At 39.4% G+C, this 14,586-nt stretch overlaps 1 protein-coding gene across 1 annotated transcript in view; it reads left to right on the top strand.

The window, feature by feature from the left end:
* The window catches only part of LOC139694307 (uncharacterized), a 192,495-nt gene that overhangs the window by 135,195 nt on the left and 42,714 nt on the right, over positions 1 to 14,586 (top strand). The window contains exon 2 of the mRNA XM_071592786.1: positions 14,236 to 14,441. Within this exon, the coding sequence (XP_071448887.1) occupies positions 14,236 to 14,441 (206 nt within the window). The remainder of the gene's footprint in view (positions 1 to 14,235; positions 14,442 to 14,586) is intronic.

The raw sequence follows: 14,586 nt of genomic DNA, 5'->3' as shown, positions 1-14,586 counted from the left end.
TACATTTAAACTTAACTCGTCCTTTTATATGTCACCGCAAAGTATATTTTATAATTATTTATTAGATTCTTAACAAAACTATACAATAAATGGTCAGTAAGAGTGATTTTCTTCTTTAAATGTATCCCAAAGCTAATCATTCAAATAATATGGTTATGAGAGATCTTGGGTAATATTTTTGAAATTCATTAACATGGGTCAGTGAAAATTACCTCTCAGATGTTAGTCCTAAATATTTAATGGAGGCACGTATTTGTAATAAAATTTGTTTAAACGAGTGATTCTTGATTTTAGACTTTTTTATCTTAATGGTTATTGACTAAATGAAGATAAAGTGACATTGGAAAACGGGGATGTAATGCAAAGTCTAAAAATAAATCATGTTATATACAATATGGTCGTATGGTAAACTGTTTATTACCCGAGGTATTCTATTGTGTAGATTTTGACCTCCATAAAAAAAGTTTTGATGCATTGAATGAATTTGCATTATACCCTTTATTTTTTTAATGGTAAATAAAGCCAAACCTCAAAGTTAAATGTATCTACGATTATAACACGGACGTTCTAGAAGCAGCTTGCGATGCACCCACACACGGGTGTCAGCTGCTATGACATGATTGTTACTGTCGTTACGCCGTTATTCTGTGATTACCCATCCTTCCAAACAGATGTAACATCGCATAAACACGGCTTTCTCTACCCACCGTACCATGTTTATAGCGGTAAAAGCTTATATATTTTTATAATTTGCAATTGCCCCAAAAATTATAGAAACTCCTCCCCTGTAGAGAACAAATTTTGGGGCTCTTAAAAAAAACCCCGACAAGAGCACTTGACCGCCTGTGGAATCACTTGAGTTGAGCACTTTTGGCTATCTTGAAGGAAAAATTACAAACAACATCCTGCCTTTCCTCGTGAAAGTGGAACTAGTGGCTTCCCAACTCCCCAATGTCGCCTTTTAGGAGTTCTCGTCGTGGTGGGCCATTTTGCGTGGTAGGAAAGCTGGGCATGGGGCGTTAAGTTAGAGACGATCTATGTTAGGGTCTCTTGCTCCAAATCCCACTTCTCTCTCTCTTTTGGTTTCTTGTTAGTTACCTTCACTGTTGAGTAAATAGGCTGATGGAGATGGAGAGGGGGTATGGGGTGTCGTGGATGCTCAAGGGAGTGAAGGAGGAGTTAACGGGAAGCCTTGAGAGAGGGAAAAGATGAAAGGAGAGAACCTATGGCGATATTTGGGAGACTTTAAGACTAAGGATGCCTAGAGAAAGACAGGTGGTGGAAGGTGGGATAAGGAGGGTGCGGTCGAAGGTAAGATGAGGAGGGGGTGACACAACGGAACTTAACCGTTCCAGGGACCCGGATTGAATCTTCTTCCCGGCTGGTGTCACCTCTCAATATCCTTTGCGTGATTCTTCCTCTCACCACGTTCCCATCATTCTTCTTACTCCTAGCCTTCCCATCCTTACCATATCCCGCCCCTCGCAAACACTCCACCCGCGTCCCACTCTTCTGGCCCAACATACATTATTACTCCGCAATAGCCTTCCGGACATCAAACCGCTCCCGGTCCTTAAGCTCTCTATAAGGCGCCTTTCCCCTCCTTATCTTTTTCTCCTTCCTCCTCCTCCTCCTCCGCAGTCCCCGCCCTATTGCCCGTATCAACTGCCGCCTTCACCGTCATCAAGCCCCTTAATGCCGCGCAACACCAAGACGCTGTTTGTGAAGGGAGACGTCTCCTTCCTATTTCCCTTTCCCATCGTCCACCCTTTCAATCTTGTATTCTCTTTCTCCTCGTTTCCCGTAAATTCATCACCTCTTTCTTCCCACCTTTCTCTCCCTCGACGTACCCTCCCCCTACATCCCACTACTTCTTCCCCGATACAAGAACGCCATCCTTACTTCCGCCAATGTCGAACTCTTGCCGTGTACCTATCATCGACTTACGCCATTCCAGTCTCCTTAAGTTAGCGTTCTTCTTATCAGATCCATTCAACTTCAATCTTAATTCTTCATCCTATGAAAACGTGTTAGACTAGAATGCGAAATGTTATTCACATTTAATGAGATGCAAATTAAGGTTTTGCTTTGAATTAGCAGTTCGTCGTTCTCTAATTTTCCGCTCGTGATCATTTCCTTTTCGGAGTATTTTGAGTGAAAGCATCACTGCTGAGCCCGGAAATTTCTATCTACCTATCTCCAATCATCACAGTCAGCGTTAACGAAATAGGCGACTGCGCTCATTTACCGTTTCAGGGGATTATATATTTTATGTTTTTGATATTTTTTATCCATATTATTAAATCAATGATCAAGGCGGAAAATCTTTAAAGTCTGATGAAATACTTTTATTATACGATTTATTTATGTTCAAATCAATTGAGAATATAAATCTCGCTTTCATTTCAGTAGATATTCCACTCTTGAATTTTGTTAATACTTTTTTGTTTTCTTTAATATTTAGATTATCAATAAGGATATTAAATCCGTTCATTACAAAAAGTCCTTATAAATTCAGAGCGTATTTTTTATTTGTTAATATTTTATTAATTTATTAATACAATTATATTCTGCCATTTCGAAATTTTCGGTAAGAATTTCACTTTTGTAATCATCGTCGTCTTTTGCCTACGTTCTTCCTCAGCGCATTATCACAGCCACTGATACATCCCCAAATTCTTACCCATTTCCCAATAAATAAGAACTTCCCTCCACCCCTGCTCCGGACTATTCTCCCCGGAGATTTCCCAGACTCTCTCCCTGTCGGACGACGAAAGGGTGGGGAGGTTGAGAGGAAAGATAGAGAGAGAGAGAGAGAGAGTCCTCTCGAATTCCATCCTAGGGCTTTCGCACGAGGAAAAGGGGGTTCCGAGCCTGTAATGAATTTCTTGTCGAATTAAGTGTGACGCGCGGAGGCGGTTTTGCGAATCCCGGCGAGGCTGTCGAGGGGTGAGGGGAAATGATAGGCCGGGGAGGGAGGGGAAAATGAAGTGTGGGGGGGTGGAGGGATAGATAGAGAGGACGGGAGAAATGGAGGTGACGTCGCAGTCCCACGGAGGACTCTCTCCTAGAGAGTCCGCCCTTGGGTGGTGGAAGGGGTTGGCACCGGCAAGTGGGAGTAGGTCCAACGCATGAATGTGCATGGGGATTGAACAGGAATACCAACCGCGGTGGGGGGAGAAGACGGAGAACAAAGTAATTCGACGTCGGAGATGTCTCAATGAACGTTTCCGATGCAGCTGCGCCCGTGGAGGTGGGGCGACGGTGGAGAGAGAGAGAGAGAGAGAGAGAGAGAGAGAGAGAGAGAGAGAGAGAGAGAGAGAGAGAGAGAGAGAGTTGGCGGCTGTTAGGATAGACAGAGAAACGGGTCGGGAGGGAGTGAGCAGGAGGGAGGGAGTGGCATTGTTTGGGTAAGGGAGGGGTACCGAGCGTGGAAGAGAAGGGCGGTGGGATGAGGGACTCTCACTCGGATGGATTCGTTCCATTCGCTTTGTATATCGCGAGGCGTGGCAGCGCCTGCTTTTTTCCACCGCTCAAGGGTAAGGGAATACGTCTGTTTTCTCAGTATCTCTCTCTCTCTCTGCCTTTTCGCGATTAAACCGCAAACGCTCTCTCAAACCATGTATCAGGCTTTCTCTATCTCTCTCCGGGATGTCTTCGCTAGCAGGCGGGGGAAAGAAAAGGAGCAGGAAGGCTCCTCTCTCTCTCTAAACGGAGCCGATAATTGCGATGAGCTGGGAGAAGGTTTGGCCGAGTTTGCACTTTGGAGAATGGGAATCTAACGACTGGTTGAATATTACCGGCGCTGGATTATGGCCACGTATTAATTTGCCCTGCGATTCAATTTTTCCTGCAACCACCGCAGTGGCCTGATCCCATTCAAGTCATGGCGCTACAAATTAAAATCCCAAAAACTTTCCCTACATTTTAGAGATTACTTTACACCCTTTCACATTCCCGAATTACCTCCGTTTTTAATTTAGAGCCCCGAAACTTAACTAAGTCGCTTTCTCAAATAAGATAAGATTTATGCCATAAAGGGTACGTTTATATTACGTGCATTAATGCATGTTCTGTAGCTGCTATCCGTTTAAATTCTGTGAATTATAAGATGATTTGAGTGTATTTTTATATTAAAAACTGACAGTATTAACGTATCTAAGGCATCCTGTTTGAAAGCTGATTTGGTCACGTATTATAAAAGAAATGTTGGTTTTTCATTATCAAATTTTCGAGGATTAGAAGTGGAAAATAATTTACTCAGTTCACTTCCTGTTCTATGTGCACATACGAGCGTAGTGGATTTACTAAATTGTTAGGAAACCATTACTCACTATTTGCCTCATGTAGTTTTAATGCCCTTTACTTTTTTACTATCGGACACCTGGATGTGTTTTTATTTTCAATCCCACACACACACACACACACACACACACACACACAAACACACACACACACACACACACACACACACACACACACACACACACACACACACACACATATATATATATATATATATATATATATATATATATATATGTGTGTGTGTGTGTGTGTGTGTGTGTGTGTGTGTGTATTATATATACGTAATGTAAATCAGTGCTTTATGCATTGCTCTGTACACGTAATTTTTATTACCGAGTATGGTTTTTGCTATGGCCTATTAATAAAATTTCTAATAATCCTCATCCCTCCTCTAGATTTATTTTCCCTCTTCTGAAAAATTTCTCTCTCTATCCATGGTTTCGCTATCTATCAATACATGCCTTTATATTCAGTTTAATCTTATTCAATGATTTCATTTTGTTCTTTTCCTTTTTTAGATGTACATTTGTCCTTTTTTGAATACTCTTTTTACTACACTCTTTTACCTAACTTCAGTTTTCTCCCTTCACCATCGACGGCGTTCCAATTTTTTAATCATATTAAGAGCTTTCCCCGTGTTTTTCCCAAAACAAAGCATTTAAATTTCTAGAAATCACGTCCATATCATACTTGGAAATGGACTTTTTCATCGCGTGCGTTGTCATTCTGAGAGTAATTGATTTAAATTCAACACTTCTACTTAATAAATAGTTTGTTATGTTTAACCTGTATCAAATGTATAATGAATTAACCGTTTCTCCCTTTTTTACATACACCTGTATATATTCTCTTGTGAAACTTTTTCTTAAGCACTTATTGGAACAATCTCGGCGGTAATATTTTTATTTGTGAGTAATAATACCTATTTTGTTTTAGTGACGAGCTAAGTACTCAAAAAAATCCCTTAAAGACATGTTTAAAATAATTTTGTAACAGGGGCATGAGAGTCCAGTTGTTGAGCGCTGAGCTAATGCCAGAGGACTAGAGTTTAATTTGGATTGAAACCTCTGGGCACCCTCAGCTTCACCCAAGCTCTGAAACTTCTTGGACAACCTGGAAAACCGCTGACAGAATACAAAAAATAACTGCATTCCTACCCTGATGTCCAAATTTCATTTGCCGTTGTGCTTCGTATTTGGTGGGCTTTTTCCTCGCTGGGCAAACTAACCTACGGGTTGAGTGCTGTGTTTTCGAAAGTTTTCAAAATCAAGGTGAGGCTTCATATCTGGTGTAGAGTTGAAAGCAACCACATTCCTTTTGCTAAATTTCAAATATTTTTTCTAATTCATGCAAATAAGTTGAATGGCATTGAAGTTTGTTAGCTAATTAAACTACGGAAATCGACTTTTATTCTCTTTGAACTTTTCCATGCGTATTGATATATATTCAAATCGGTTATTTCATGTCATTTACATTTTAGCTCATGTAAATACGTTTGCTGGATCAGTCAGTAACGTAATCCAGTTATCCGTAACGTAATCATGTTTGATAAGATAAATTGTTTCTTAAAAGTTTGCCCCCTAAACATATATAATAATAATGTGCTGAGGGGTTCTTCATTTATAATGTATATTTAAAATTTTATAGTTAAAAAAATATTCTCGTTTGTCATAAATTAATCGATTACCTTTGATTGTTTCACAAACCAAAATATGAATTTAGTAGATTAAAAATACTGTAGAATATTTTGCAATCAACAATAAAAATAGCTTCAATCTTTCCACTAACTTTCCTTCTCCCAGACTTGCTGATTACCTTTTTTTTTAATTATTTAGCGATCTAACTTTGAAACCTTCCCCACATATTATTATAGCAGCACTATAATGTAATCTGATGTTTCTGAAACATTTCTTTCGTGCATTAAGATTGAGTACATACTCGTACTGTTTGAAATTGATTTTTAAGGAAACTCATCAACATCAAAATAATTTTCCCCTTGCACATCGGCAAATTAAAGGTACGCGAAAATTCATTCATAAGTCATTCCCCCACCATTATAAATGTTGGAGTTAACATAAATGTGGAAAACGTGCAAAGATATTCCTTTTTACGTAATTTAATTATTAATTCAGTAGGGCTTATTTTATAGTTAAGAAATAAATAAATTCCAACTTAAGTTGTAAAGAAAATCTACGTAAATAGTTATAATCCTGCTCAAACATCATTCTGAGCAAAACGGTCGTTGTCAAGTAATGATGTGACCATTTGGATCGAAATTCTTGGCACTGGTCTAATCACAGTTTCCACTGCCTTTAAAGTTTCTGTTCATGCACAGATTACTTCAATTGTTGCTAATAATTCCATTACGTCACAGCAAATGTTGCCATGGTATTCAATTAAGTAAGCACCAACGTGTTGCAGGCGCGGATTTCCAATAGAATGAGTAGATAATGATGAGGGATCACGTGACTCTATTGTTCACCTGCTACCATAATTGCAGAAGGACAAATTGTTTTCGGTTTAAATGAACATGATTACCACTCATATTTATCGCACCCTCGCATGTATGGAGAAATCCGCACGTCAGCTCATACATATTCCACCAAAAGTTGCGGCGTTTACACTGCTGTGTATTATCCAGAATTTGATCATAGTACGTACCTATATTTTAAAATTTTAAAAATATTACCTTTTCCGGAGGTCCAACTTTTTTCCATCGAAAGTTGCCCTAACCTCTCTTCCCATCATGCTCTCCCCGTTGTTTCTATCCAAGCTGTCTGCAATTCCTTCCACCAACCGTGATTCTTCCGCAATCATGCCACCATTTGTTCACGGGAAATGTATAAGTCTTAATGATAAATGATTACCAATATATTTCTTTCTATCCAATAATATCACAATTATTTTGAATGAACCAAGACAGCAAATCTTAGCTCTTCGTGGATATTATTATTTTCCATAAATCCATCGCAAGCGCTTTATATTAAATGCTAAAAATTTAATTTTATGCTAATTCATGGAGTGCGATAAAATGAGGGCTTTAAGAGCCTTTGATCAAGATGAAAATACGTTTCTCGTATTAATTTTATCTTAAAAATTATTTGTTTGGGAATTTTGGGCGCTTTTATTAACATGCATAGTGCTTCTTTAACATTCAGTTGTGTCAACTAAAATTAGGATTTCAAACTGAAGTTAATGGCTAAAAAATTTAATTGTCCTAATATTTATGCTATAATTTTCAAAGTATACGAAATGATTACAGATATTTATCCAAAAAATCCAACAGGAATTAATTTTTCATCATGAATTTTATTGAATATTTCCCATTCTCACAAATATTAATATGAACTAAAATTGACCGTATTTCGATTATCATGATAGGTTTGACGATTTTAAAGGAAAATTCATTTTAACTATTAAGCTGATAGTATGTATTCACGAATAATGTCCTGCTGTTATACATTACCGCCATGAAACCATTTTCCAAAATAAGTCCAAGCGAGCATATTATTGCCTTTTCCTCATTTCTTGGCGCATCGGTTTTTCATCATAATGCTGATGAAACAAATACCTAAAGGAAAACTAGTATTTTGATTCTACTATTATTCAATGTTATTTACTGATTTCAAAAATGTTATGTTATTACGTGGGCCAGTATATCGTATTGAAAATATTGAACTGAAGCGTTTACCGGCAATATTTTAAGTCATCTCTTTTACAAGTTGTGATTTTTAAAAAATAATTTCAAATCAAAGCCAATAATGGTGAATTTACTTTAATTTGTGGACCTAAAACGAGAAAAATCCCAACGCTTTCATTATTTATTTACACGTGGGAACGCACTCAATCAAACGATTGATTGGCCGGCAAAACAGTTGAAACGTGCCATGTGATGACGACGAGATTATTGAAAATAATTGAGAGAATGGTTAATTAGTCTGATAAAAAAGCGGGATCGAAGTTCCCTAGCGCTTTCCTTTGCCTCGCTTTCCCATTAGGCAAACAGTTCGCAAAAACATGAGGTGAAATATGCAGCCGCACCAAATCAACACATTCGAACGGCAAAATTAGAGCATGTGTATGCTACCGTTTACGTCGGTACGAATGAATTATTCCCGATGGCTGCAAAGCGCGATGTAAATGAGCCGTTCGTCAAGCGGATGGGGGTGTGGGAGGGGCCGGGGAATGGGGACGTGGGGCAGGTGGGGCGGGGCCCCTCGACATTGGGCGGGGATGGATCGGGAGGAAGGGTGAGGGGTGACGTGCGCTACCGCGTAGGTTTCTGGGACGGGAAGAACCTTTGCGAGGAAGGAAAGGGACAGTCTAATAGAGCAAGAGATGTGGAGACAGGAGGAAGGGAACACAAAGGCCCCGAAGACTTGAGTGGAACACCTCCCATTCCGCTGTGGAGGCATTAAAACTGAATCCGCCTTCTGAGTCCTGTGTTTATATTTCTTCCCAATTTCCTTGACATCCCTCTTCTAACGAAACGATGCACACGATTTTATCAGGCTGTTTTCTTTTTGTTACCATTTCTTGGTCTGCATTGAAGTGCGCCACTTTAGTTCATTTGTAATCAATCTATTTAGGAAATCTTTTCGCGAGATTTCTTAATTTTTCGCAATTTCCATCTGACATTTTCGTAATCACAGAGTGAAATATGTCTTCGCAAATTTGCCAATGATGTAAGGCATATTTTCTCAATGAATAATGCGATAACCTTTTACACCGCTTGCCTTGACCCCAAAAGCTTAACTGTTTCTGAGGAAAAGCAAGAGGAATTTAAATTTAGCTCCGGTAAAAGACTGGAGAAACTTAAAAAGAGAAACATATACTTAGCAGCATTCCCTACAAATTGCCATTCTGTAAATTAAAATGGAGATAACTTCTATCACTTTTCCCAAGGAATAGACACAACTCCTCTGCAGTTGGAAAAACTGGGTTGCATACCGTTGAGTTGCATCTATCTTCTTGGCTGTGGTTGATTTTGTTATAAATAATGACATAATATTTTTATATGGCCCTAATTTCAACTTCTATGCTAGTATCTTGTCAGCAGGCAAATTCTGTTGACAAGTTTTAAAGATTTCTCTCCTGTAGGGCTACCCTGATATAACTGTCAGAAGTGTATTTAAGGATTCCTGAAACCTATTGAAACTGATGTTCTCTAAAAATATGAAGAACTGATTTTTAACGCATAATTGGTAATCCATGAAAGATATTTAATATCACACCAGGCTTTTTATAACAACAAAAAGGCGAATGAATGCGGCGCGAATCAAAATTCTGGCAAGCGCTACTCAAGTAGTTCAGGTGGCCATGGGATCGCCGTCAAAAGACCAGAGAAGGCTCCAATATCCCTGATTCAATATCACGATTTTGAACGCATGTGTTTGGTTTTTGTAGTACTCAGTAGGACAGCGATTATGTTTCGTATGGTTCCCAAACCTTTTCAGGCTACTCCATGGAGCTCTCTCCATGCCGTAAACTAGTGCTCCAGTCGAAAGTTTTGATGTTGGCGAGACCCTCCTGCTTGCACGTGTGGAGTGGACCCTCCCGTGCCATATCCCGAAGCGATAACGATTCCAGGCGAGACGGGAGAGGAGAGTTTTGTCCGTCTCTTGAAAAGGGCCGTTCGTGTTTGTGCAGCAATTCCCTGCCCATTGTTTCCGAACGGCGCTCAACTGTGGCGTCGCAGTCTCTCCTTCCTTCTCTCTCTCTCCCTCGTCGTATGGTTTCTTCCTCCGTCCTCATCTCGCATGTCCCCCGGCGAGGTCCTCCCCCTTTTCCCCATGACTTTCCTCCCATTCTCCCCTTTCCAACTCCCCTCTCTCCTCGGCCTTCCCTTTACCATTCCCCTCAACGCCTCTCCCCAGCTCTCGCACCTTCCCTTCCTCCCTTCTCCCCACTCTCCTCCACTTCCACCCTTCACCCCTTCTCCATCCCCCTTCGACTTACGCCTCCAACGTTCACGGAGAGAACGGGTGGCCCTCTCTTTCTCTCCAATCCTCCCTTCGCCGCCCCTTTCCGCTGCTTTTGAAAAGCCCTTTAACACCATCTGGTGCCCGCTTCCGTTTATTTTTTTTTATATTTTAAACACCCCACACCCCTTGAAAGGGGTCAAGTGTTTCTGGCGGTTTTCACTTTCACCTCATCTTCTTCCTTTTTTACTTCCCTCCCCCCACTCGCACACACACACACACACACAAACACATACCCATCTACCCCAGCGCCCGTCCGCCCCCGTCCCTTGGCTCCCTTACCACACAATCCGGTGACAAACTTCCGAGGGTCTTACGGTCTTATTAACCTGATACCGACACCGAAAGCTTTTAAGGTTTCCGTAGGCAACTCATTTTCCAGTCAATACCCTCATCCTCGTTCTTACCCTTCCTTAAACCACCCCAAAAGCCTTTTTCTCTTTCCCCGCTCTCGTCCCCGTGGCCTTTCCGCTCTCATCCCGCAGAGGATCTCTGGTAGCCTTCGGAAAACCTGCCGCGCACTCTTTCCACCATCGCATCTTCACTTCCCGCGTCTGGGCTGCTTTCCGTGACGGTTTTGAATTACCGATCGTACTTGTAAAAAAATTACGTAATCTTTCTTTTTTTTTGGGGTGAGCCGTATAAGATTTCTGGTGTGGGATCTTCCGATGTTTTTATTTTATACTTTTGCGGTTATATTCTCAAAGCATCAGTTTAGACTGCGGCTTTCATCCACCACTGAGCAAAGCACTTGCAAAGGTTTCGTGTACAAGAACTGCAACGAAGCGTGCATGAGCGCATCCTAAAAAGTCTTCTTTTACTGTTTTTTATCGAGTTTTTATTACATCGTCGTGATTCCCCCTTCCCCGATGATTGAAGAATACTTACGTGATGATTAGATGGAGTGAATACTTACATGATTATCGTACACCGTTATCTCAGTAGCTGAAAAAGCTACTGGGATAACGCCGTAATCCAAGGAGCTTTATGCATACACCATATGATAATTTGTACTCAGCGTTACGGAATATAAAGAGAAAAATTATTTATGCATGTGGCCAATTTTTAATCTATGTGACGTACGAGTAACCCATCATTTTTCCCTTCAAAGCCATTTGACGCTTACTGACGATTAGCGTCACCATTAGGGCCAAAGATATTTGTCTTTTTCAGTTTCAGCATAGAATAGCGATTTACTTAACAGTTATTTTTGAATCTGTGGTGGCAGTGGAGTTAGGTCTAAGTGGGCCGCAATTAAGGAGAAATATACGAGACGGTTGAACTAATTGAATAAATTATGAGACCCATGTTATCTAATCAGTATTAAACTCTGGTTTCAAAATTCCACCAATGCCAAGCTTTCAATTGATGGCCATTATCTCCATGATGTCCGTTAGTGTCATAAATGGAAAACGCAACGTGTATGGAATCCCGAAAGCCGAGACTCTTTTGTCAAGACACTGGGGGAGACCTGAAAATCAACATCCACGTTTTTCTACACAATTATTTTAAGGCCATCGTAAGGGTTTTAGGTAAAAGACTGATGATATTAAGACATGAAATATTCGTATCGTGCAGCAAAAAATATTTAGTTAACTAGTTGACGGGCTATATGAAGTGTTATAATTTACAAATACCATTTACTTCATGCTTGATAACAATTTTGCTACAACAGTATGGGAGTGTTTTTAACATAAAATAAGAATCGTACGTTTCGTTTGTTCAAACTGCCTCTCCTCTTGTAGCTATTCTGTTATTTGAACTATTCTGATTCAGTCAAATTCATCTAGAAACACTATAAGAGTACGCGTAGTCCCTAACCATGTACAAAATGTGGTATTTAAAACCTATTCATTCTGCTATCAATATTTCCTCTTAAATAATTATGGTCCTAATTATATCGATATGATAGTATGTTTAATATATAAAACATCTTTCATGGCGTGTAATTTTTAAGTTAATGTTGGGGATTTAGTCTGTATTTCAACCGTCGATCTGTGAGTGCTTTCTCACCTGTTATTTTTATAACTATCTACAAAAGCTACCTTATTTGAGCCTTATTCTCTAGTATTTCATAGATTAAATACTGACTCAATTTTTTAAACGCTGTAAATATTTTAGGACGTATAATTTATTTCTTAAAATTCTTTGTGAGACATTTGTTCCAAGTATAATTTCGACTGCCACGTGCCGATATTTCCAAGTGATTGGGCTTTGAGAACACCGGAAGCAACGGAGCATAGCACTTTCCAATCCAATAGACACTGAATAGATTGTTAGAGATACGTCGTGGAGTAGGTCCCTGAGATAATGATGAGGGTTGCATGTGGCGGGTGTGCCTGCCTAATCGTGTCAATTCCGAATTCCCTCGACGCAATGAGCCTCACGGGTCGTTGAAAACCTGTTCTATTTCCCGATATTGGGAAGGAGCACATTAAAGACTGCTTACATTACGCGACTTTGGTGAATTGGCTAAGAGAAATGCGTCATTAGTGCATTAATGCCACATTTATGGATTGTTGGTCAGTAATAATGGTACTGCATGAAATCGACAGATTGAAAGCGATTCCGACTTGTGCGGTGGAATTTGGTGGATTTCATGTTTGGCTACCAACTTATTTAACTATAAGACAATACTGTATGCCTAATTAGAAATAAATATTGATATATTCATGGTGTAATCAAAGAAGTATGTATTCGTTAACGATTTAGCATCTGATACTCAGTGAATTCATGAAAAGACAATGTAGAACAATACATGTATGTGTATGTATGTGTGTATATATATATATATATATATATATATATATATATATATGTGTATGTGTGTATATATATATATATATATATATATATATATATATATATATATACATTCAAACACGAAATCCCGCCAAACGGCGAATAAATACTCATATATACAGAAACATATATAAATATATATATATATACACCTCTATTGTGTTCGTCCTTTATACGTGTTCCTATCCCTTTTCCTTATATATGTTTCTGTATATATGAGTATTTATTCGCCGTTTGGCGGGATTTCGTGTTTGAATGTGTATTTGGCCAATGTGGCTCATCTCTTTCTTCTGGCTATGCGTGCCACGAAACGCACTGTTCTTTTCCTGTACGATGTTGTATGAATTCTAACCACTGTCCTTTCCTCTTGTGTATTGTCTATTTCTCCTTTGGTGGGTGAAACAGCCCCCTAACGCCATCTCTTGGCTAAAGAATCGGGGCGCTTGGCGACACATAAGACCCACGGATCTCAGGGTAAATTACATATCCTCGATAGCTCAAGTGGTTAAGAGCATCCGCCCGGCAAGTGGAAAGATCCGGTGTTCGAGTCCCGGTTGAGGAAATATTTTTACTCTTGTGATCCGTTCGATTCCGCCTTCCCCACCTCTATTGTGTTCGTCCTTTATACGTGTTCCTATCCCTTTTCCTTATATATGTTTCTGTATATATGAGTATATATATATATATATATATATATGTATATGTATATATGTATATATATATTACAAATGTTGTATTTGGGTTGCACTAAATTAGGAAAACAACAGCAATTATGCAGTTTCAATAAAAACGTAAGCAAGTATCAGGTGTATTTCCAAATGGGCAGTGCAGTCTGGTTGGCATGAATGTCACAGGCTCAAGTCTAAATTATGATAGGACTGCCATGTGGACTTCCGATGCAGCTCTTTTTCTTGGGCAGCTTAAAAATTTCAAATAAAAAAAAAGAAAGTTTAAATATTAATTTAAAATATTCCTTTTATTTCAGCAGCTTACAACAATGGTGTAGGTTTTGGATTCAATTGTAATACTTTAATAGTTTTTATGAAGTGTGAAATGTAATAATTACGAAAATGCATTTTTATAGATACGTTATGCTCTGCTGATCCTAGGGTCATTGCTAATACGTTTCTTTTCCCTCCTTTAGCCACATGGGGCCTAAGGCTGACCAAAGTGACGATACCAGCTTATAAGATACGCAGTGAGATGGCTCTCCTAGAGTGTGGACACGAGCTGGAAGGCGATCGCCTTTATAGTGTTAAGTGGTACAAGGACAACGAAGAGTTCTACCGATACGTTCCCAGAGCAGTCCCTCATCAACACTCATACAAAGTTGAAGGAATACGAGTGGACGTGAGTATATGCTAACTTTATTATATACTTGTTGTAACATATCATTTCGAAGAATATGCCAACATGATGGTCATTGAAACTAACCATAGACTTAGAATGCACCGTAAAGAAGGTAGTATATGGTGGTTTAATCGAGCGGACTTTT

The sequence above is a fragment of the Hetaerina americana genome, unplaced genomic scaffold, assembly GCF_022747635.1.
Source record: "Hetaerina americana unplaced genomic scaffold, ioHetAmer1.1.p SCAF_5, whole genome shotgun sequence".
In the NCBI taxonomy this organism is placed as follows: domain Eukaryota; kingdom Metazoa; phylum Arthropoda; class Insecta; order Odonata; family Calopterygidae; genus Hetaerina; species Hetaerina americana.
The sequence above is the reverse complement of the archived record's forward strand: the minus strand, read 5'-3'. Positions and strand labels throughout refer to the sequence as shown.